General features: G+C 34.5%; 1 protein-coding gene across 1 annotated transcript in view; it reads left to right on the forward strand.

Moving 5' to 3' along the window:
* The window catches only part of TRPA1 (transient receptor potential cation channel subfamily A member 1), a 37,841-nt gene extending 12,387 nt beyond the window's left edge, over positions 1-25,454 (forward strand). Inside the window, exons 9-27 of the mRNA XM_055799814.1 lie at positions 3,044-3,143; positions 4,046-4,146; positions 5,426-5,595; positions 5,693-5,857; positions 7,174-7,288; positions 8,572-8,738; positions 9,625-9,718; positions 10,344-10,403; positions 11,803-11,901; positions 12,741-12,811; positions 13,281-13,428; positions 16,188-16,277; positions 16,485-16,654; positions 18,769-18,898; positions 19,027-19,209; positions 20,119-20,187; positions 21,667-21,777; positions 22,306-22,403; positions 24,333-25,454. Coding sequence (XP_055655789.1) covers positions 3,044-3,143; positions 4,046-4,146; positions 5,426-5,595; positions 5,693-5,857; positions 7,174-7,288; positions 8,572-8,738; positions 9,625-9,718; positions 10,344-10,403; positions 11,803-11,901; positions 12,741-12,811; positions 13,281-13,428; positions 16,188-16,277; positions 16,485-16,654; positions 18,769-18,898; positions 19,027-19,209; positions 20,119-20,187; positions 21,667-21,777; positions 22,306-22,403; positions 24,333-24,564 — 2,373 coding nt within the window. The 3' untranslated portion in view covers positions 24,565-25,454. The remainder of the gene's footprint in view (positions 1-3,043; positions 3,144-4,045; positions 4,147-5,425; positions 5,596-5,692; positions 5,858-7,173; positions 7,289-8,571; positions 8,739-9,624; positions 9,719-10,343; positions 10,404-11,802; positions 11,902-12,740; positions 12,812-13,280; positions 13,429-16,187; positions 16,278-16,484; positions 16,655-18,768; positions 18,899-19,026; positions 19,210-20,118; positions 20,188-21,666; positions 21,778-22,305; positions 22,404-24,332) is intronic.
* Positions 25,455-25,729: the final 275 nt, after the last annotated feature.

The raw sequence follows: 25,729 nt of genomic DNA on the forward strand, positions 1-25,729 counted from the left end.
CATATGTGCAACGGTGAGGTTTGACTGCTTAAACTTGTCTAACAAAACAACTTGTTTTGTTAGAAATAACAGGCACAAGTTTTTGCATGTGGAGGCTTGTGTGCACAAAATATTAGAAGAAATGTCTTTTAACACTGCATTTTCTAAGTACGAACTTGTATTCCTTGAGTGCCATTTTGACTATTTTGGCCTCTTCCACAGAACCTATGCTGAGGGTTTGTTTAGCTTTCCATATAGAGTATGTCAGTTTTTAAGCTTTAGGACTTTTTCATTTGCCCTGTCTGGGAATGGACCAAAATATGCCAGCTGGGGTTAATGAGATGTGGCACATACGACCTGCACTGCGTGCTCTCTTGGACTCACTAGGTATCGCCTATGCTGTGGTGTACACAAGAGTGAAAAAGAAAAGGTGGAGCAATGCTACTGCTCAAAAGGAACAGCAAATTCCAGTTCAGAATGGGTTTCTGCTTTTAACAAAGAACATTTATTTATTTTATACATTAAATATCCACATTTCATGCACATTAACTTACAATGATTACTTCCGTTATCTTATTTTTGGTACTTTTTGTGTCTGCAAATGAAAGCCATTGTAAATAGATCTAGTGTTGCATCTAGCTCTTCTAGACAGAAAAAGTAAGATGATCTGTGCTAAGCAGAATTCTCCAGGAACACTATGTATGCTATTTAAATTTAAATTACACCAATTTTTTGTGAGTTGTAGGTCAATGTGCTACACAAAAAACAGAAGCAAAATCTACATATGTTTCTTGCAGAGGTTTTCATAATTTTGCATTTGGTCTCAACATAACATGGCAATGAGTACATGCTCTTTTTTTGGTGAGATGTACAGCTATGGCTTGCCGTAACTGAAGACTGACGTCTTAAGAAAAGGGAGAAGACAGAAACCTAGATCAATATACGTAAATTCTAAACATTACAAAACTTTCTAGCTTCGAAGAAATACTACTTACAAACTGGTTTGCAAAGTAAGCATTTTAAGCACAATGACTTTAAGAATAATATTAAAGTGGCCATTTATAATTAGGTGCACAGTATTTGGTTTGTGCATGCAAATAGTGTAATTGTATTTACAAGTTATGTAGACAACTATAAAGGAAAATAAAGACATGAAAATCAGGAGGTTCTCATAGTTTAGCTCGTGTGTTAGCATTTTCCCTGCATATCTTAGTGTTTGGGGTTTTTTTCTTGTGTACTGGACAATTTAGCATTGAAGCGTCTGATGCTTCCGGAGTTTACTTCATTAATTTTATTGAAATGTGCATATCAAAAGTAAATAAGCAGTTATTTTACACATTTTCTTGCTTCCTTTTTTTGGACTTCGTGTTTCCTCTTTTTCTTCTTTTGTCTTCACTAAAAAGAAAAATGAAGGACTAAACTGGTATAAATTCTAATTGATATTTACAAAAATTGCATATTTATTTTTATATTTTTCCTATGTAACAGCATTGGGTTTATATTAATATATGTTTTATTCATATATATTAATGTACTAATGTATAAATTGAAAAGTAAACACAGGTCAGAAACTAGATTTACAAACTCTTAATTCAGCTGGATTGTGAATGTGGTAAATATATGTGACAATATATAAGTTACTCCTGGTTGTGAGAACTAATGGTGAATGCAGCTGAATTAATTTTGCTGAAGGCTGAACAATGATGTTAACTGGAGGAAAGGCAATTAAAGATTGTGTTATTAACTGGAAATTGCTGCCCTGCGCTCACTGAAATGAATGAGCCACTTGGATAAAAAAGGTCTCTGTTTCTCTGATGAATAAGAGCATTTTTAAGAGGTTGTCTTACCTCATAGAAAGGTAATTGGGGAAAAGGTCCTGCATGTGTTACATTTCATCAGCACACATTGGAAGCTTCCTGTTCTCTGTGGTAAAGTAATCATCGTACATTTATTAAATGTTTCTTATTACTACATTACAGGTTTTACCATCCTAGAAAGTAAATATTGCTCATGATGATGATTAATTCTCTCTTGAATTAGGACTGGACCCAAAGACAATTCAAGTTAATGGAAAAACTCCTATTGATTTTATTATTTTTTTTCAATGATCTTTGGATATTACCTGAAATAAAATAGATTTTTGTGTGTACTGTGTTCCTTACCCAGATTTGCAACTAAATATCTAGAAAAATTATACCTAAACCATCATAAAAATACATACACCTCATTGGTTCATTTATTTGTATTTTCATACTGCCTTGTTGGCAGGATTTTTTAGATAAATGTGTTTATGCTCATAGCATTTTGCTGATATTATCATAGTGATACTGTGACCATAGTGACCATACTGTCCTGGCAATATGCATCTCGTGCAAAAACAGACAAAACAGCAAAACTGGGCTTTTGCCAGAATAACTTAGTCCAGTGCTTGTGCTTCCCCTAAGGAGAAAGGTCATACCAAAAACCTAGAGTTTGAAGAATAAAAATGTGTCCACTGTTGACAGACTTACTTTGGAGTCAAAATTAACTTGGCTTATATAGCTTATGGTGAAGAATGGAAAATGTAAATAAATCAAGCTATACAGATCGAACTATACTAATCTTTGGATGCCTTCTTGAACAGTGTTCATATACCACAGAGATTCAGAAGGGTCTTGTTTTAGTTATTTTTGATAGATAAGACCCCATCATTCCGAAGGGCTTCAATTTTTGTATTTGTTCAGAACTTCAATCCCAGTATTTTTAAGTTAGAATTCTATATTTCAGTATTTAAATGCATGGAAAGGTACCCTAACAAAGATCATGAGTCGTGAGTTCAGTATACTTAGAACTAGGCCACTAATTTATAATCTAAATTTATATATATAGATGACTGGGCTGTGGCTGATGGTTTTAAAACATAGTATTTTTATATACAGATGTAATGTGTTTATTTGATTTACTTATCTGGAGCATCTGTAGTTACTAAGAATGCCTGTAATTCTGCTATGCCTATAAAGGGCAGCATTATTTTTAAATTTCATTTATTCATTATTTATGATAAACTTGAAATTCTTCATTCCAGGGTGCTAATATTGATAGTGTTGACATAGAAGGTCGATCCCCGCTTTTGTTGGCCACTTCCTGTGCATCATGGAAAATTGTGAATTTACTGCTTTCAAAAGGTAAAAAGGAATTACACATATGATATACTTCCTTTAGGCAAGGTTCATACATGTTAAAACTCTGTGTCTCACTTTCCTCTCATTTTCAATTCATTACTTCAACATGCAGTCCAGGAGCAGCTGAACTAAACAGCTGCACAGTGCTGGTATCCCCTGAGATAAAGGAGGAATTAGTGTGATGATTTCACCCTTTTTAACACAGAATGAGCAGGCTGTAGAAAAATGTGTATGCCATCTTGTCATGCTTGTCAAGGTAGAGGTGGCCCTGGCACACCATCCCTGCATTCCTTGGCAGTTCACAAAGTAGCAGAACTGTGGAATAAATATACCATTTATACAGAGTCATGTTTTGTACCAGCAGTCAACTTTTAACTGTTAAAGCCCATATTTCAAACATTACCTGTGGTTTTGTATAATCACACTCCCCTTGAAAATGTTTTGAGCTGTATTTTTCGATCGCTACGCTTTTGATGCAAGCTACTTATTGTTATGATATTACCTCTTGTTGGTAGTAATATAACTGATTGTGTTAATAAGCCCTTTAATAAGTTTCAAAGCTGTAAAAAGATTACAACTTTTAAACAGTAGAAGTAATCATCTGCATATATATAAATTACCTCTCGATTTGTGGGTGCTCAGTATGTCTGAATATAAGGGCCACCCATAAATCTTAGTGCTGCATTGAAATACAAAATGCATACACACATGAGATAACGATGAAATCTGAGTGTCAGTAGAGGACTTTTTGTAAGTAAAATTGTATATTATAATGTTGACTTGAAATGATATTTGTTATTTTATAGATTTATAAACACATTTGTTCCTTTGTCTTGAACATCATCAGTTAGTGTCAGGGGCCAGCAGTTTTGAAGTTGCTGGTGTTTATTTCCATATTTATCTAGGAGCAAATGTGTCATTAAAAGATCATCTTGGTCGGAATTTCTTGCATTTGACGGTATTGCAACCTGGAGGATTACAGCATCTGAATGAGAAATTTCTGCAGGTACAGTAAGCATTGATTTATGTCTTTCTGTTATCCTTACTAGAAAATGTAAAGAAAAAAACAGCTAACCATTTTACTTTGGAGTGTTTGTAAAGTTTGTGGTACTTGTTAAGGTGCCCCATGTCACAGATAATAGTTTGAAGAGGTACATATCTCTCATTAAAACATTTCAAAGCCAATAATACAGTTTTCTTATTGCCAGGCAAAGGAATAACATAATCCCATAAATTATTTTGCTGTTGGGGGATTGAATAGCTCAAGAGGTAGGCAATAAAATATAGAACTTTTCACTTCTATTTTCCTAGCTTGCATGCAGTAAAGCTGGGGAATGTGCTCATACACAGTCAAGCTCTAGGACTTAAAGAGCTTACAGCATATTCTGCAGGAGTTTCTTGTGGACAGTAGTGAAGTCTTGAATTTAGTTTTAAAAAGGATTTCAAACATGGATTTGTATTTGGCTATGCTAAGGTGAAGCACTCATACTGCTAGAGCCGAAGCTCGCTTGAAAGCATTAAATTTGCTGGCCTCCAGAAACAACCTTTTAAATGTGAATCAAGTATAACTTATCTTACATCTGCTGAAATCTGTAAACAACTTTGATTAGTAATGCAGAACAGGTTTAACCTCTCTTTTCAGCAGATGTAGAGAATCAGTTTTAAACCAGAGTGATAAACCTCAGTTGTCTGCATTGACTTTCTAATTATTAATCATGCTCATAATTCAGACAAAGGAGTGGAGTAGACCGGGGAGGAGATTTTAAGTTGCTTTAAGAAAGGCTATACATAGGATAGTGTTAGACAAGGTGCAGATGAAAAACAGAGAAATGAAGATTAGAAAGAGAAATGGGGGAAATAAAATTACACTGTAAGCCAGTGAACCAATGATTTTTGACAGCCAGAAGTTTTGCTACGGAGTACAGACTATAGACGACCCTTATGTTCTGTACAAGCCTTCTGCTGACAGCAATCAGTATTACGGTTGAATGGCAGCAAAGAAGAATCTCCTGTATTATACTTTTACTGTGGTTGGATTGCAGCAAGGGTGCAGACTGGCAAACTGCTGTGTTTTTCAAAGAGTAGTTATTTTCAAAATCGGTCACCCACAAATCAGGAGACGTTAAATTTTCATTGTTGCTAAATTTACTTTTCCTAAACTTTATTTCTTATTATTAGATACCACTTTAAAGTATTAATGCTATTGTTACAACCTATTAGAAGCTGTGGATCATTAGTGATACAAATGTAATTCTGTGCTTTTGGGGTTTTTTGGGGGGTAACAGATGGAACATATTAAAAATCTTGTTGTGGATGAAGATAATGAAGGATGCACTCCACTGCATTATGCATGCAGACAAGGTGTGGCTCTGTCTGTAAATAATTTACTCAGCCTCAACGTTTCCATCTATTCTAAGAGCAGGGACAAGAAGTCACCATTACACTTTGCTGCCAGGTTAGTAGTGTAGTTGAGACAATGGAATCAATGCCATTTTTTCCATCTGTTTTGTTTTGGGGTTTTTTACATTAATTTCTATGTTTATCTTTCACAGCTATGGGCGTATCAATACCTGTCAACGACTTATAAGAGATATGAAAGACACAAGACTTTTGAATGAAGGTGACAAGAAGGGAATGACTCCCCTTCATTTGGCAGCCCAAAATGGTCATGAGAAGGTAGTTCAGTTTCTTCTGAAAAGAGGGGCCCTTTTTCTGTGGTAAGTACACAGATTTCCATTCATTAAGGCAAAAAAGAATTACCACCCTACATTTTATGTCCATCTGATGGGAAGTTAATATAATATATGAAAATATTGAATATATTAATATATACAAATAGAAATACACAATATAAGATTGTATTGAAAAATATTTGTAAAACTACGCTGATTGTACATTGCTTCAACCTGACAACATAGAATCATGCCTAGCTGTAAAGCAAGGCTTCTAATGCTGGGGAAACTGAGGTTTCTTTAAATTCAACTAAGAATACTGAACTTTTTGATGGAAAAGATAGTGTTTTGGAAATATTATAATCATTTCAGCTTCACTGACAGGCTTGGATAGGGGTTCTTGGGATTGGTGGTTCACAGGCAACTTGCATGGCATTCTAAGTCCTGCTTTCAGGTCAAAGATTCTCAGATCATTGGCAGCTCCGCAAAAGCTTCCAGGCTCACACTAGTAACACCAGAAGCCAAAGCTAGCAAAAGTTGACAGTCCTGTCTCCAAGGTACAGTCTGGAACTTTAACTTTCAAGTCCTGTGCTTCCAAGTCCACTGCAGCTACACCTTGGAGCTAGAGGCATAAGCATTCCAAGGAGATCCTTTAGCAAGACCTATCATATGTTCGTTATTTGTGACTGTGGAGGACCCACTAAATGGACTGTCAAATCCTTTATTTCCAGTGTCCTTAGCTGGACTAGTACACCTAGCAAGGCTAGAGAGAATAATATACATACAGATATATATAAAAGTATATATATATGAGTACACAAGCATATGTGCATGTATTTAGGCTTAATTTAGACTGAAAACAGACATGTTTTAAAGAAATATCCTGGTAGGTTCTATGTGATAAAAGACTTACTGAGTTTCATTATACTAAGATGAAGTAATATTTATAGGAATAGATTTGTGTGTTAATAATATTTTGTATATTCACTGTCTTTAAATGCAAAAATCTGTAATATGGCCATGATCTCTTCCACATCTGTTGCCAAGTATTAGTGACAGACTATTACAAGCAATTGTGTTATTTTCAAGGAACATGTAAGAAAATGGGTTCAATCCAGATATATACAGAAATAGAGAGAAGAAAAGAGAGGGGGACCCAAGTACTGTTGTTGAGTTGAACCTTTTACTTCCAAATAATGCATTGATAATCACATAAATGTTGACAGAAGGCATGGACATCTCTGCAGTAGTCATGCCAAAGAAAAAGAGGTTTGAATCAAATGAGAAGGCATTTACATTTACTTTAAATTTACAAAAATGTTTCCATTTATAATTACTAATTTTATGCTGCTACATGCAAGTGATTATAAAGGCTGGACAGCCCTGCACCATGCTGCCTTCGGAGGATACACTCGCACAATGCAGATCATTCTGGATACTAATGTGAAGTGTACTGACAGAGTGGATGAAGAAGGGGTATGTGTTCACATAGCATTATTTGTTTCTTGCCTGTTATTACTTCTAGACCAAACGTCGATGGTATGCTATTAGTAGTTTTCCACTGTGCATTACTTATGTAATATTTCATTTCTTGTGGCAGATTTAAAGTCTTTATGTTTCACCACTGTTAAAGCTTATTGCTTAGATTAATATATGATTACTGAAATTGTTATCCAATTCTTATAAGTGGGAGACCAAAAAAAAAAATAGCCTAACAGAAAACATAAAATACCGAGTATGTTAGACATGTCCCTCTTGCCTCCTTTACAATACAAGAGTATTTTAACAATGTAGTACAAACATTGTTAATTTAAATTTAAGGAGCTTATACAGATTTTCAAAAACCCAGTATCAACTATAGCTCATTAACATATTGTTTGAAATCCATCCGTTCTGCACAGTGATGTCCAACAGACAGAGCTCCTCTCTTGCTCTGAAGTTTGGACAAATGCAGTGTCTGTTGGGTCAAGACAGAATCTTGTTTCTTGGATTGGAGACCTCTTGCATGAACCTGCCTAACAGTTCCACATCAGAAAACATAGAGGTGGTCATTCTGAAGAACTATTCAGTTTGCAACACAGAACGTGTTGCTAAGTTCTCTGAGAACTGATGTTGAAAAAATTTAGAATTATTAGATTAGGAACAAATCTTGCCTGGAATTAATGAGAAACCAATGCTTAGTTCTTAATTTCCCTCAGAAAAATCTGGGTGAGTTGGGAAGGCTTTCAAAAGTCAGTTTCAGTGTGACTTGATTCCTAAACCACTCATTGCCTTACCTTTATGAAATTACTGTGCCTGCAAATTTTCTTGCAGATTTGTTTGTATGAGCACATCTGGATATAATTGGATGCTTCTTTTCCTGTATATCAAACAACGCAGGTGTTCTGTATCTGTAGATACTATCATTTTTACCTATTTGTGACTTGCAGTTTGTTAGTCACAAAACTAAAATGTATTAATGAATTGTCTTTTCTTGCCTGCAGCTGACTTTCCTCTTCAGAATTAGCACTACTGTAGCTGTAGGCATAGGATAAAGAACTTGTCTATAATCTCTATCAGAAACTCTGTGACAATATTCTACTTTTTAACATTGCTAGCAAAAGTATTCAGGACTTGCAACTGAGAATAATGTGACTTTTCAATGTGGGAAATATGTGTATATATTTATTTATATATACATACACATATGCTGAAATATGTTGTACTTTTCTTTTTTTTAATTATTTTTATGGATGCATTGTGTATTACTTTCTTTGCAGAACACAGCTTTACACCTGGCTGCAAGAGAAGGACATGCAAAAGCAGTAAGGTTACTTCTTGACTATGGTGCAAAAATTCTGTTCAACAAAGCAGTAGCTTCTTTTTTCCATGAAGCAATACACAACAGGAGAAAAGACGTAGTGTCTGCTGTCATATTGCACAAAAGGTACAGTACATAAAATATGCTTTTTTAATTTATTTTCCATTGTGTTTTGGTTTGTTTTTTGAACTGAGATCAAGTTCTTAAAACTTGTAGTTTAATAATTAAGACTGCGTGCATATTTTAAAATTCCAGAGATTTTGTTGTGTTCTAGTGAAAGCAAATAGAAAAAAATGGCATAATTGTAATGGACATATATGGCATTTTGTTTTCAATATTAGATTGAGTATTCAGATTCTGTTAAAAAAAACATGTAGAAGCCATTAGAAATAAGTAATCCTTCTCATGTCTTCCCTCTTCTTACATACATCATTTTGGCCTTCTACATAATGCTTCAGTACCTACAGAATTTTAATCAAAATGTGAATACATCTGATACCATTCAAGAGATTTAATTTAAAGTTGTTGGTATAAATGTTGCAAATATTTAAAAATGTGGCAGTTCAACTGCAATTTGGAATATTTTTAATAACAATATATTGAAGGCCTACTTCAGGAATAAAACTGTTGCACCATCGCCCAATGATCACATTCCTTGGTAAGAGTTGCAAGAACATTGCCAGTATTCTACTGTATTTATTATTACTCACCTAATCTTATAACCCAAGATTCCAGATTTAGTTGAATTTCATATTTTTTTAGGTCTTAGCATAGTTGAAATATCACTGTTTAATTTATAACAGAATTAAACATGAATCGTTCTATAGAGAAGCATCCAGAATGTTACTCAATTACTCCCCAAACAGCTGATTTTCCAATTAACGTATGTAAAGTTGTTACATACTGCAATGTGCAAGATAATATCTTTAATAAATTTCAAATAATCTAAAAGTAGTTAATTTAAAAGAGAAGCAACTAATTCATCTTCCGTTATCTTAACTCATTTTTGCAGGTGGGAAGAAGCTGTTGTGACATTCTCTCACTATTCTAGTGCTAATAAGTGTCCTTTGCTGGAAATGGTTGAGTATCTTCCTGATTCATTTAAAGTAAGTTTTCTGCACGTCTTAAAGAAATGACTGCACAAAAAAACCCTTAGTTATGTTGTATCATTTGCCATTGTTTTCCCAACGTTTTCCTCACTAATATGTATTATTATAAACTAGAAACAATATACATTCACAAATTGATTTAACTGTATTTTAGTGATAGTTTCGGTATGGGTGGTTTGATTCAGTGTTACTATAAAAGTTCTTAGCTTCCCGGGGTCAATGGAACTATGAGTATAAAAAGGAGTAGAAAAGTAATGAAAGTCAGAAGACAATTGGGTTCAAAACTGTCTGAGATATTTTCACCTTCTGGGCTAACTGTTAAATGATGGTACAGAAATGCTTTTTATTAAACCAGCAAGTGACTTGGTATGTATATTTTCATAAGCGCTTCATGTTTTGTGCTTGTGAACTAGCCTTGTAAACTACAGTTTCATTATTTACCTCCTACATGTAAACTCTAGAGTTTTATGTCTTCAAAGCATGCACCATAAAATCTGACTGAATCATCACTTCTGTTAGAAGACTGCTGTATTTGAAGGTCATTTTCTTCAGGTACAAACGTATTCTTTTGATAAATGCTATGTATATCTCCTTAATTCACTTTTCTGTTCCATCTGCAAAGCTGGTTTTGGACAACTGCATAATTGAGTCTTCAGAGGAAAAGACAAGTCGAGACTTCTATGTAAGTGGATGAAAAATTTACATTTTACAGTCTTAGGATGGAATATTTCACAATATGCCTGGCTATAAGTTAGCAGTGGTACATTATTTGCATAATAATTAACGTAGAAAATCATCAGTTTGGCTTACAGGTACTAATAGTGGGCTAAATTCCAATACCTCTTAAAAATTTTCTATAGTTGCAATTATAGTTCTATAGCTGGTAAATTGAAATCAGCCAATATTTGAACTTGATTTTATTAATAATTCAGTAGTTATTCACCAATAACTGTATTTGAATCTATGCTTTTAATATATATTTGGCAAGAAACTCCTCGGTATTAAGATGACTTTTAAAAATCACTGCATCAGATAGGTACTAGCAATCTTCAATTATTAGTCTCTTTTTTTTTTTCTTCTCAGCAAAGCTACTGATTTAATTCTCTTTATTGCCTCTGTGACACTGAAGTGAACACATTTTTGACTTGAAAGTTTGGGAAGTACACAATATGTATACTTTAATGTATACATCAAGTTCATATGGATAAGATACACTTGTAGATGAATATCAGCTCTTAACAGAAAACACAGGTGACCGATCTTATTTTATCCTTTGGGCTGTAAACAGCTGTGAAGTTCAGTTTCTGTAATCTTCATGTTTATGCATTTTAAAAAGTGTAACATTAAACTTGAGCAATCTATAGATTTATCTTTGCTGTGCTAATTCCTGCATTCAAGCTGGGTATCAGATATGGATATTTTAAAATAACAGTGTTAGAAGATGTATCTATTTATGCATTAAAAAACACGTCTATCATATGTAGTACAATTGTCATCAATAATTCAGAGTCCAACATGTTTCCTTTTTGTAAATTCTTGTCCCAAATCTCAGGCAGTAGATTGCTTTCATAATGCTAAAGAGGCAGGCATGAATGTTCTACAGTTATGTTACCTTTGTTTTCAGTATGATTTCAACCTGATCAATTCTTACATTGGATTGTGTCTATATCATTAACAGAAAAATTGCAAATTTTCTGCTACTGTACCTTTTCTTTATATTGTGTTATCAAAGCCACATAACTTTTAAATACAAGCTTTTCTTCAGTTAACATTAAAACAAATTACAGTTACGAGAATGACCTTTTTAAACTGTACTATTTGAAGAAGAAATGTGTACTTTTTATTTTACAATTCAAAATGACTATTTATTTAATCATCTTACAGTCACAAATGTGTATCTTGATGGCATTATGTTCACTGGCAGAGTAACCAACAACCAGTATACATCAATGTTGTAATTACTTTGACACAATATGCTTTTTTGTCTCTAAAGGATAACTTTTTTAAAATTAAGAACATTATCTCAGTTTTAGATTACCTGTCTCATCACATTTAAATGCTGGTGTATGTTTATTATTCAGATTGAATATAACTTCAGGTATCTTCAGTGTCCCCTGACACTTAACAAGAAACTAAAGGAAGGTGAAGACATTTTCTATGAACCACTTACCACTTTAAATGTGAGTTCTTCATTTCACTCTGACATCATTCCATGCTGTCTTGCTTTAGATAAAATCAAAAGTTTGAATTTTTCATCATAGTATTTCTTCTCCAAAGCCCATAACTCTGCATATTTAAAGTATATTGGAATGAAATATGAACCAAAGTTCTTGTAGTGTAAGCAATAAATAACATTTCTTTTAGGTTTAGGTAAAAATTCCTAGTTTATTTAAAAAACTATGAATATTTCAAGAGAAAATGTTGTATGTGCAGGTAATACAGCAAAGCAAACCATACTCCAGTCATTGTAGTGACCTTGCACTGGAATGTAAAACATTGAAAAACCTGGCAAAACAAAAAAAAAATTGTGTGCTAATTGCAAGATACGTTCTGGACCTAAAACAAAGTTTGCTTTCTTTCACATTGCCAGTCTGTTCCCTCAGTCTTTGTCAGAAAATGTTTACAGAAAATACTTTCTGGCTTTATTTGATTACTTTTTGGGCTTCCTGTTGTCAATTAGACTTGGTATACTGTCTAATAATTAATAAATATTTTCTTGTTAAATGTAACTAGAAAAACTCGGTCATCTTATAGATATAGTTGGAATAGTCCATATAATTTTTTAAAGCTTAAAATAGACTAACAGAGCAGCAGGAGGGAAGCTGAATGCCTCAGCAGGCAGGGAAGGCAAGATAATAATAGCTTTGGGCCAGAGTGCATGAACAGAACTTTTCAGTATCTTACATTTTACTTTTCATTACACTAATATTCAATTAAATAAGGTGGCCTAGCCAGTTTTGTAAGCACTTTACTTACCTACATGAGATAAGTTTTGTTGTTCTGCTTTCTTGTTTCATAGGCCATGGTACGCCACAATCGTATGGAGCTACTCAGTCATCCCGTGTGTAAAGAATATTTGCTTATGAAATGGTAGGTGTATTTTAATATACATAAAATATAATATTGCATGTCAGAATGAAGTCTGTTGTGCCTGAGAGTTGTTCACTAAGATGTACATATGTATAGTTTTGACTGAAGCAAATGCCTTTTCCATACAACCTCTCATAAGCATGTTTAGAATATGCTGATTATCATATAAAATGTAGCTTAGCATTTAGTAAAGATTCTTTGATATTTACAGGAAAGACAACCACTATCTTTGTTTCTGCTTTATTGCAAAAATATATAATAGGATTGCCAAGTTAAAAAGGGAAGGAACAGTATTTCAGAAGGGCCGATACACTTTTGTCCACATAAAGCTCGATGAACACATTCATCACAAAAGGACATTTTAAGAAATGTTTATCTCCTCATCTTGAAAACATTGTTGGCTGTTACATTTGAATGCATGCTTTCTGCATTTGTACAGTGTTGTAACTTTAACGTTCTCGCTTTCAAGGATGGCCTATGGATTTCGAGCACATCTAATGAATTTAGGCATATATTCTCTCGGTCTCATCCCACTGACTCTTCTGGTCACTCACATACAGCCAGGAAGACCTTTGAATGGAACAGAGATCTATGAAGCAAGACCACTAGAATATGAGGTACTGAGTTTTCTTACTACTTACAATACATACAGATTTTTTATAGCAGAGATGTATGGTTATTTGAATAATTTATAGAATTATTTATGATTTAGCAACTCTAAGGAATAGAATTGAATTATATGCTTTTAAACATTCAGCAGCAACTTCTGTAGATAATTTTCAGTTCTTATTTCTTATTTTTAGTCTTTTCTGAAACTTACATCTGGGACATGGTTACTTCAATTTCTCCTCTGAAGTGAATATTTCTTTAATATTGAAGAAAAAAGGATTAACATGTATTTAATTATGAGAAGACAGAAAACAGTAGATTCTTTAGCTTTTTGTGTCCTTTTACTTTGCAACCAAAATAAAGGATCTTGCACATACAAAATTTGGCATAGAAAGAGTAGTCAATAAAGTGATTTTGGGTATTCAAATATATCTTTCTTTGCCCATATTAGGTATTACTTTCCCTTGCAGGCCCAGTATTTCTTTACTAAGCTCATGGACTATGATGCTAAGACAGAACAATTTTTGTCGGTCTGTATATAGGTACCTCATGTACAACAGTAGTGAAAAATGTAGCAGCAGAATTCACTCATATATAGATGGAAAACTCTGTGAAGAGGTTTTAAGCATATTTGGTGTTTCCTATAATACCTGTTTATAAACTTAAAAGAAAAATAATAGATAAAATTGTGTTGTGCTAAGATGTGAATGATACATCCCCATTTTGGAATTACGTCTCCAAATGGAAATCTTGATTAGGTAGCAAAGTATATATGCATCATAGTGACTTTTGAATATTTGTCTCTTAGATACAGCTGTGATAAGTGTGGGGCTACTCTAGTAATTTGAGTAATGATCTCTCATGATATGCGTTGAATGGAAATAATGCTTTAGTTGGGGCCGTAAGGAAAGCAAGCAGGGATGAACCCTGTCTCAAGGTAAAGCTGTCCTCCATAGATACTTTGGGGCTGTTAAGAGACAAAGCTCAAACTTTTTTTCAAAAGCTGAAACTGGAATAATTAGGATACCAAGGTGAACCAAAGAAATTAGACTTGCCGGGTCCACTGCTACAGGACAATGAGGCTTTAGAAAAGAAACACTGGTGTGACTGATTGACGTCCTTTTTGTAAGTGTTTCCTTCCCATAGTTAACACTGAGCAGTATTCTGTCTTTGGTTGTCCCTAAGTTGAACATTGTACTAGACTTCCAGAGAGGGAACTGCAGGTTCTGCTGTGTATTGAACCTGTGAGTACAGCTCATGCATAGTGTTACACTCCTGTGCCTGTATGAAGGGCAGGAGAGTCACAGAGCTCTGTCTCCATGACATGAAGTCATATATTCTGAGAAGATACACCTGTGTCATTAGCCCTGAAACGGTAACATAATGGAGACAAGATTCTGTTGTGTGGCGAATTTTTCAAATGATCCATTTCTAATAAGTGATTTTATTACTAAACCCAAAGATTTTCGCAATAAAAAAAAAAAAAGAGGCAAAAAAAATTTTTACAGTTCTTTTGGGAGAGAAAAAACATGAAATTGAAATAGGAACTCAAAAAGGATATGCTAGTAGAACTATGAAATAAAATAAACTCAAGGGATATAAAAGGTGTGTGAGGATATCCGGACATCTGAAAAGATCTGGAGAATGGCATACCCAGCCCAGCCCGGTACATGTGGGATCCTCAAAACATGCAGAAGCCAGAACAGCTAGCAGAACTGGAAGAATTTATGCTCCACTAACTCACATATCTTCTTGGTGGAAGACAGGAGAATGACAGGAGCTGCATGTAGCAGACAGGGGAATAACTCAGACTGACCCAGGTCCTTGAATCATCAGAAACTGGCTGGAAGAAGCATAGCTGGAAGAGGGAGTCCTGTCTTCCAGTGAGGAATGATGCCAGCTGGTAGAGAAGCAGTGCACCGAACAGGAGCTGTGAAGGTGCTGCCTGAGAGACTAGAGTAACAGCAGTGCCTGTGATGACATGCACTGGAGGAAACTGTGTCCTGATGACCCAGTAATGGGAATGGATGGGGAATGCCAGCTCTGTAGGGAGCACAGTGTTACAGAACGTGGTGCTATACTCTTAACCCAGGTGAAAGAGGGACATTGCAATAGGCAGATGTTGATGTGTATGGCAGTACCACTGAAAACTGAGTGCCATGAATTTGCCTATGGCCTGCCTATGAGTTAATGAACACCTCAGGTGGGGAATGAGCTCAACAAATCATTTATTAAAGATCAAATTCACTATTTCTATCTGTGCCAATAGCAGGCTTTTCACAACAAAGTTGTCTAGCTATATTGATTGTAAAGGGAGGCATCAAAAGGAGCACCCACATAAGGATGCCAGGATTTCCAGTTTTTCCAAAGACCTCTGTTTCCATTCCAGTTACTGCGATACAATGGTGAAGTTATGGACAACAGAATTTGTCTTTATGTTCATCCAGTGACAAAACATACTGAAAATGTGGCATAGATACTGCATTTCAGTTCCCAGACTTGAAATAGTAGTAGTAAGGAAGCTGCACAGCAACTGTTTATCATGGGAATGCTCATCCTTTCATAGTTTGTTTGAATTATGTGAACACAATATACATGACATGAATTTCACAATAAATATTAGTAAAACAATTTAGATAGTGGTAAGATTATATGAAGCAAGCTAACAGATTTTCTTGGCAATATAATGTGTATGTAGTAGGTAGAGCTGAAATAAACATTCATTCAATAATTTCTAATTTGTTTTGTGCTCTGATTTTTGTTTCAGAACTCATACTTCACAAGGGTGTGTATGTGTTTAGTTTTAATTATGAGTTTACTGGGAATCTGCAAAGAAATATTTCAGCTGATTCAGCAGGTAAATACAGAGAAATGACATTATTCAGACAGTGTGCTTGCATAGCAGCTTGTGTGATATTGAAATAAATCTGATTTTCCCTAATTAAAAGGGAAATAGCAATTTATACAAGATTGAAAGTGAGAGGAAAATTTAAATAGTGTATTCAATTCAGTCCTTTAATGATGCATAACTTGTAAATATGTATCTGTCTCTCTTAAATCCTAGAAACTGAAATACTTGTTGGATTACTCCAATCTACTGGACTGGACAATTTATACTACAAGCATAATTTTTGTGTCTTCTTTATTTATTAATACACCAGCTCATTTGCAGTGGGAATGTGGAGCAATTGCTGTATACTTGTCTTGGATGAACTTCTTGCTTTACCTTCAACGGTAAAAGTTATTTACATGCTTCACACTAAAATACTTATAATATTTTCAGATATTATATATATTTTAAACTCTGACTGATCAAGTGTGACAGCCCTATTTTTTATTTTTATTTTGTTCAAGTTATAGAATTTTCCAGGTTTGGATTTTTTTGGACCATATGGATTTTTTAACCTAATGAACTGTAAAGTAGTTTTCAGTGTTTTTCATGTAGAGAATCACAACATATTTTATGACAAATAAAGAAATAACAAGATTTTATTTAATGTTAACTAAGCGAAGACACCACATACCTCTTTTTAAAATGTATTTCATTATACTGTATAGGTTTTCACTTTAAAAAAAAGGTCATGAATTACAAGAGGCAAAGGGAATTCTATTTTTATAAGTAATACCTGGGAGAAGGTAAATTTATTATTTTATAGATTAAATGGCACACCCCACTTTTCTACACCATAGTGTCCTGTAAAAAGAATTACAATGGATGAAATTATTTCTATAGTTGACATTAGGTCTATTTATTGCCATTAATGAGCTTAATGCTGTCACTGATACAATAGCGTCCAAGAGTTATGGACCGCAGGAGAGCTGGGTGAAGTAAAAATAGTGTGGGTGTAGTACTTTAATAAAAAAAACCATTTTTGCCTGAGCAGGACGGCCTTGCACAAAGATGAGGTGTGGCAGATCAGCAAAAAAGGTGATGATTTGGAGCTGTTCAGAAAAAAAGGATGACAGTATGTGATAACACTACATACAAACTCTTTTGATTCTTCTTGTATATATGCATTAATCACCCCCATGAGGTCTCGCAGACAAACAAATGTGGCATTTGCTGATTAATTTCAGGGTCATTTTACTGTAGTTGGGATGTTTAAGGACCAAGTTTTGTAAACGGAGTTAATGTCAGAGTATCTTTATGGTACTGCCTGCTGGCAAGCCTTGTCCTACATGCGTCTGACCTCAGATGACTAATGAAGGGGTGTGTCCTCTCTGCTGTGTGCTGTGGCCAAAATGGGGGTTGAACCAAAACAGTAACAAGTAAATCCATGATTGCCCAACCTTCCTTATTCTGCTAGATGAAATGCTTCCCTGGCCTCAATATTTTTCGTTTGTATAGCAGCAGAACTCTACACATCATTTTCCTAACTCATTCAGGTTGTCTCTTCTCAAAGCAACTTGTAGCTCTATTGACTTCAATAAAGTTTTGCCTAATGCATGCCTAGTAAGGAGAAGATCAGGTTTGCTCTGCTTCCAGTTTGATCTTTTTAGCTTTGCACATAATATTTCAGGAGGAAAATCCTTTTAAGGGATTTTCTTAGTTGCTACTGTTGTAGCACAGAACAGTCATGTGGTCCATGAACCTGGCAGAGGACATAAATTTCCAAGTTCCAGGTTTCTTCAAGTAGCTTAATCTGCTTTATTACAACTCATGTTCTAAGATCTAGTTTTTGTGTAAGCCAAGAACGGGAGAGGCTTGCCACATGACAGACTGTTGCTGGAAACACAGATGTCTTAAAATGCTGCTCCTCTTCCTAAAAAGCGTGTTCCTTTTTGTTTGCTTCTTTTCCATGCTTTGTAGTGTCATAAAAAGCAAAATATTTTTAAATCAAGCAGGTGGCTGCTAGGTGGATCATGGTGCCAGTTTTCCTTTTTTCTGGTTGCTAATTTGCTTCAAAAAGTAGGGAAAAAATGGGATAATTTCCTGATGTTGTTATTCCCAGTGCAACAGTTGTACAGTATTGTACTGTCTGTGGCTACAGCAAGGGTAAAAGTCGTCCATGACAAATAATATCTTGAAGAAGTACTTCTCTGGTGCATTAAAATATAAGATTATGTAGTTTAGGCTTGCTGTAAATAAGACCACTTGCATTATTTTGGATCTGAAAATACAACATGTTTGTACCATCTCAGAATGTCTCAGAGAGGCAAAATATCTATTCACACATGAAAATTACAATTATTTATTGGCTTACATAAATACTTTAAGGGACTCTAACCAGTATTTAATGGTTTAGTGGTGGACTTGGCAGTGCTAGGTTAGCGGCTGGAGTCACTGATCTTAAAGGTTTTTTCCAACCTAAACAATTCTATATCTTTTTTGTTTACTTATTGCCTAGATTTGAAAACTATGGCATCTATGTTGTGATGTTCTGGGAAATTTTGAGAACTTTGATTCGGATTGCTGTCGTTTTCTTTTTCCTGATACTGGCCTTTGGACTGAGTTTCTTTGTCCTTTTGGGTTCACAGGTTAGTTGAATGGCATAGTTAATTTTTTATCATTATAAATAATATTTTTGACTAAAGAATCTCAAGAGGTTATTTGCAAGTTTAATCAGGTTTTTTTTTCTTGATTTTGGTATTTCTTGTTTTTGCAGCAAACATATAGTACACCTCTGCTTTCTGTAATGAAGACCTTTGCAATGATGCTGGGAGACATTAATTACCATGATGCATTCCTTGACCCCTTACTAAGCAGTGAATTGCCATATCCATTCCTGAGTTACACTGTTCTCATTATATTTACCTTGCTTATTCCAATCCTTCTTATGAACTTGCTAGTAAGTAAACTACTTATTAATACACAAAAATTGTTAAGCACAGGTCTATACAATTTTAGCATATAGAATTACTTCAGTGGTGATTCGTGACATTCCTTTGTTATTTAACAAATTGGTGTTTTCAGTAACATACGAAAAATATGCCTTTCCCTGGATTCATTTTCCCTCTAGTTTACTGTTCTGAGTATTTTCCCAGAGTTAACTCTTGTAGCATTATCTTGCATATGTTTGGGTAGTAACTGTGATGGAATTTGAATTGGAGCTTCAGTGTATTATTATGAGGTCTTGATAAAGAAAATTGGGGAACAATGATTTTTGTTCAACCCTTTTCTGTCATAACCTAGCACTAACAACATTTTTTTTGAAGAAAAAGCCAAAGCCTAGATCTTCATTGTGTGCAAAATAGCAATCAACAACTAACAGCATTAAAACTAATGAGCCTGACCTGAACAGAAAGAATCAGAAAAGGGGGAAAATGTGTAATACATCTTCAGCCATATTACGTTGAACATCAATTTTTTTTAGGAAATCAAATTTTTATATGAGCTGAGCGATAAAAAATAATCAATTCAGGTTCTTAAAGTTATTTATTGCTACCATGATCATACATAATCAAGAGGTCAAATTTTTTAATGTAACATCAGCAATGAAGAATCAAAAAGAAGGGACGTTATTCTTGACAGGTCTTTGAAGTAGCTCTTTGGTGCCTTACTGGTTTACAGATAGTTGGCATTAAAAAAGCTTACTACATTTCTTGGTATGGCTTTTCCAAATATGCACAAAAGGGGTATGTTTTCAAAGTGAAACAAAATAAATTTAACTTCAGAGTAATTTTGGATTTAAATGTGAATAAGAAATACAATTGAAATTACAGACTACGAAAAAATAATGTTTTCCTGGTATTTTTAGATTGGTTTGGCTGTTGGAGACATAGCTGAAGTACAAAAATATGCTGCACTCAAAAGGATTGCAATGCAGGTAAGTAACATGCCGTAGAAGAACCAACTATAGGAAGTAGGTATCGTTGTTATAACACCATTTCGATAATTATCTGATTTATCATCAACATCCCTAAATAATATCTTAGCCTCTCTGTAAAGCAAACTGGTGAACATGGGCATCCTATTCTGAATCTCATTTTCAGTCATGTGAGTCATTGTAAAGGAAACGTATAAGCAAATGCATTTTTAAGGAACTTCTGAACAGTCGGTTCAACGAATTCTGAGTTATTCCAACAACAGAATCTCAAAATAAGTAAATGCAGCATTCAAAATTGGATAGTTGTCTTTTAAGGAGAGAATTGATGCAAGCAGTTGAAAGGTTAAGGTACACAGAAATCAAAAGGACACCAAATTCATTGCAGTATACTGAAGGCTTATGCTGGTCTGTGTGCTGAGGAGATGCTATGCAATACCAGGTATAACTAAGAAACTTAATGTCATATTTCTAAATGAGCCTACCTGGTGACTGGTCATAAAGAGGTGTGCACAGACAGAATAACCAAGCACAAGAACACCTCAGAAATAACTTCTGGTAGTCACATAACTTTAAATTGTGTGCTATACTTGCATAGTTCAAGTGTATTTGAAATATTTTCTTTTAGAGTAACATTTCCTCCGAAGAGGTATTTCTTTTCCTAAAGGTAAAAATGACTAAAGCAGAGGTATAAGGGCAGTTCTTGTAGCAATTAATGCCTTCCACCTGTTTAGGTATTTCTTTGCCAACAGAAAGCTCAGGAAGGATGTTGACTTGCAGCTTCAGACAGTACTATGCGATCTTTATTAAGCATGTAAAATTCTGTATGTTTGGCAGGATTATGGTTGTCTGCAATAGGCTTATACTGCACATTCTGTTTTTTTTGATACATATGCTCAGTATTTCTGTAGCAATTTGAGAATGACTGGAAAGTTAGCATCACCTGAAAAGGCATTCATATATAACATATTTGTTTCTACCCAAGAAAAAACTTTTCTCCCCAGGCATTCCACTGGCAGCTTAATCTATACTAGACTCTGTCTAGTAAAAGGATATAGCACAATTAAAGAGCAAAAGATCACTCTGCCATTATTATTTGGTCTGAAAACCCGTGGCTATGATAAGTATTCTGTCTTTTGAATATTTCTGCCCTGTAATTCTGTACCGCAACCTACAGTGTACTAAGGACATATTCAAGCCATTACACAAGAGCTAATTCATTTTGGAACCATTTTAGTTATGAAAATACATCTATGCAAAGTAACTAATTTTGCTAAGATACTCAGTGCTACTATGACTAGATGGTTTTAGTGTCTGTCTGGCTTCAAATATTATACCATTGTTTGCAGCGTAGATATCCTCTTAAGACTTGACATCTAGCAATAGTGATTTGAATATAATGACATGATAGTTATTTTCACAAGATAATGTGTCTTTATCTTCAGATAATCTCTGTTATTCTAAATGTAAAACTATGTTTAGGTAAATCTTCACACCAATTTAGAGAAGAAGCTACCATTTTGGTTCTTAAGTCGGGTGGACCAGGAATCAATCACTGTATATCCCAACAGGCCAAGATACTGTGGGTTTATGGTAAGATGGTGAATCAGACTGAAGAATTCTTACTAAAATGTGATACGATCAACTTACTTTGTGCGGAGATTGCTAGGAACATTGCATTAATAAGACTCAATCATTAAACTGAAATCAGTGGAATTGTGATTAGACCTTGACTGTCTTAAGTGAAAATGATAAATCAGTTGGAGCACAGCCTAACTTACTCAGATATAATTAGTGTTTGAATTCTTGTAGCTCTTAGTGATCTGTGACTTTATTGAGTGAGACAAGCTACAAAAGTTATTCAGACAGAAAGAATTATTCCCTTTTGGCATTTCTTCTTTGGTTTGTTTACTTTTCATTTCAGCTGGTTTTGGTAGACTGAATTTTCTGATTAAACAAATTTTGCAAAACAAATATTTATTATACAAAAAATAACTTCATAACAGAAACCATTTTCAACTTTAACACTGTGTGGATACTGTTATCATTCACTTATTTGGTATTTTTAATTTATTGTCAGACTACAATATCTGATTTCAGTTGGTTCCATGTGTTTTTTAGAGCGTGTTCCAGTATTGTTTTGGGTGTGAGGACTCTACCACAGATGCACAGAGCACTGATACAACATTAGAACTGGAAGTTCTGAAGCAGAAATACAGGTATTTGTTGTGTTATTTTACTGCTATAAAAATAAGTAGAACCAATATTACAAATATACTTCTGTAGCTCCATACTGTACCTAAAAAGTAAAATTCAATATATCTAGGGTCCTTCAGTAAGCTCCCTCACTATGGTAACAATATTTTATATTCTGTAACGTATTTACCTTCAAAATACTTGTGAGGTAGAGAAATATTTTTATATTTCCCATAGCAAAGAGGACAGGCTTGTTTGCTTATTAAAGCAAACTGAAGTAATGGGGAAAAGGTGTTTTCATTTCAGAATTAGAGATTTGTGTTTGGAAGTTTTCAAGGGTTGTTTCAAACTCACAGTTGATGTAATTCTAATTGGTTTGCAAATGCACACAATCTGTAACTGCCTTTCCTCTTGTCCAATGGTAAATCTGCTTCAGATTGTTTCCCTAAAAATGATTTGGTGTCCTGGTTCTCCCTTGAACAAATAATCTGTTTCCCAAAGCCTTGGAAGTATTTTTCTTATTCATCTTACCAATAGATCTGTAAGAATGGTTTCAGGAAAGCCTTCTGTAAATGTAGGGCTAGGAAAATCTCTTCTTTCTCATTCTGTCTCACTGTCCTCTGCTCTTTCTATTTTTTTTTCTTTCTCCTTTTTTTTTTTTTTGAGTCGACGAAATTTTTGTTTCCCTTCACAGATTCTGATTAAGTACTTTTTTGCATGAAGGACCCAACAAGAGTTGAAGGGGGATGAGAATACACCCTACAGGTGTAGGCAAACAGTGGAATTTAACAAGTCTTTCTTCAAATCCATACTACAGCATATATCAGGAACCAGCATAGAACATACTCCTTTTTTTTTTTAATTATTATTTTTTTTTTCCCCCCATACAGAGAGGGAAGAAACCCGTCATAATAAAATTGCTTGGAATAGAATAACTTCTGGCTGTTTCACTATGGGAAGTTACATTTACTGCTCTGAAAATACTGGCTGACAACTTTGTTTTACTTGTTGCCAGAACATTTTTATTGTCACAGTTCAAAACAGCATTCAGTTCCTACTGAAGCCTAGTGGAAGTCAGTGATGAGTGTATATGGTTATGGTTTTGGTTTTTTAATTTGGGGTGGGATGTTTTCTTTTTTTTTTTTTTGGCTTTTAATTGCTGCACACTTAATTCTTGTGTTTTCCATCTATTTTAAGGCTTATTTACATTTTTCTACAAAAAAAAAGGGGGGGGGGGGGGGGCAACTACATCTAATGCAACCCCAAACTGTTCTTTACAGAGAACCTTTTCAGTCACAATGTGTATTTCATGCTATAGTTTTCTGAGTCTAGACATTCTTAAAAGTAGATTTTCAAAAAGCCTGTTTGATAGTTTTGTCAAGAGAGTTTTTAGACACATTTCCCGTTTCTTTCATTGTTTCTTAAAAGATAACAGATAATTGTGTTCTGTGTGCATGCTGCTGTTAACTCTTTACGTGTATCAATTGCACTTTGGATAGCACGTTAAAGGAGATCAGTAAGTGCCTCATCAGTATCTCTCATATGCGGTTAAAGTAGTTGTGAAGTTCACAAAGTGTTTGTGGATGCTTAATTGACATTGCAAATTTGGCCCTTTTTCTTTGCCAGACTACTTCAGTCAATAGGAAAACCTTTTGACAGAACTGTTCAGAATTTTATTTTGAGAGTAAAGTTGCTCTGACCTTAAGTATATAATAAGTTACTTTTCTCAAGAACCAATAATCTGTTCTTTAATCCTGTTTCCTGAAACCTGGAGAAGTACAGCACCTTGAAAAATGAAATGTACTCCAGATAATATTCTTTGTTAGCAGAAGGCTGAAGTTGGGGACTGTCAGGTCTTTTGCATCTATGATTTTAATGACTAACATGTCTTTTGAAACCAAATGACAAAGCCTGCTGTATGCATGTTTTTTTCTTTTTTGTTTTTTTTTTAGGCTCAAAGATATATCAACACTGTTGGAAAAGCAACATGACCTCATTAAACTGATTATCCAGAAAATGGAGATAGTGTCAGAGGCTGAGGATGAAGACAGCAATGATTTATTTCAGCACAAGTTTAGGAAAAGGCAGTTGGAGCACAAGAATAGTAAATGGGATACAGTGTTAAAAGCTGTTAAAACAAATGTGCCTAACTCAAGCACAGAAAAGAACAATAGCTTATTCTAGACATGCCTATGATATCATGTTATGCTATCATTTTGTTTTACTTTAGAGCCACTTCTGTTATTGTCTGTGCATAATGTTAATGTGATACATCATGTATTCAAGTATGAAAAAAGGCCAGATCCAAAAAGAGGATGCAGGTGCTCAAAACATTATATAAGGAGACTGAAGATGTCTACATCCAAAACTACGATCCTAAAAGTGGCTGGCTAATCAGGAAAGTGCCTAACTCACCAGATGCCAACCCTGCTGTCCTGAGAGTTCCAAAGGCTTCTGCCTAGATCTGTTCCTGGATTTGACCCTAATGCACTTAGGTCTGTACTTAATCACATTATTTTCTGTTATGAATATTTTTAGAATTTCTGCATTTTTAGAAGTCCAAACTCTAATCGTTTAGCATTCAGATGTTTTGAGAGAGCCAATGGGCTTCATGTAGCTTAAAGAAAAAGTAAGAAACTTACCTGACAGATTGAGTTGGAAGTTTTGCTGAGTAAGGACTGCAGGATCAGGCCTGAAAGGTAAGGAATGAGAAGATCATGAAATTGTAATGTAAGGAAAGGACTGTTTTCTTTTGTAGATAACTATATATATTCTCAGAGGGGTCATTTGTATTAGCATGCATATAGCAACGATAGAACGACATGTTAAATATTAGTCATTTGCAGCTTGCTATTCTTACACTGCTACTGTGATTTTGGCCTTCCTGATAATCTAAACCTGACCTTGCTACTTTAATCTGCACTTTGGTTTTATTGTTTATTTACTGGATATTCAGTGCATTATGTAATATACAGTAACATATCAAGTGTAGAAATAAACGTTAATTAAACTGTGTTTAAGTACCTGAGTATATTTGTTTCAAAACCAGTGCTAATAAACTAGTTATGACTATATGTGATTGTAACACTTTTTGATCTGCTTTTGAATTCAGACGTTTTCTTTAAGAACTTTATATTCATTAATTCTTCATGTAAAGAACAATTATGATTCCTGTTTATTTAAAAGTTAGCCACCAGAAGGTAATTCACCCTATGCAGAACTTCTCCAATCTTCAGAAAACATAGGAAGAGACACCGTAAATTAGTGACTTGTGCCTTAAAATTGCCATGGATGACAGACACACTGTTCAGTGGGGAAAATGCTTTCTCACCCACTGCTTTATCCCAGC

The sequence above is a fragment of the Falco peregrinus genome, chromosome 3, assembly GCF_023634155.1.
Source record: "Falco peregrinus isolate bFalPer1 chromosome 3, bFalPer1.pri, whole genome shotgun sequence".
Taxonomy (NCBI): Eukaryota; Metazoa; Chordata; class Aves; order Falconiformes; family Falconidae; genus Falco; species Falco peregrinus.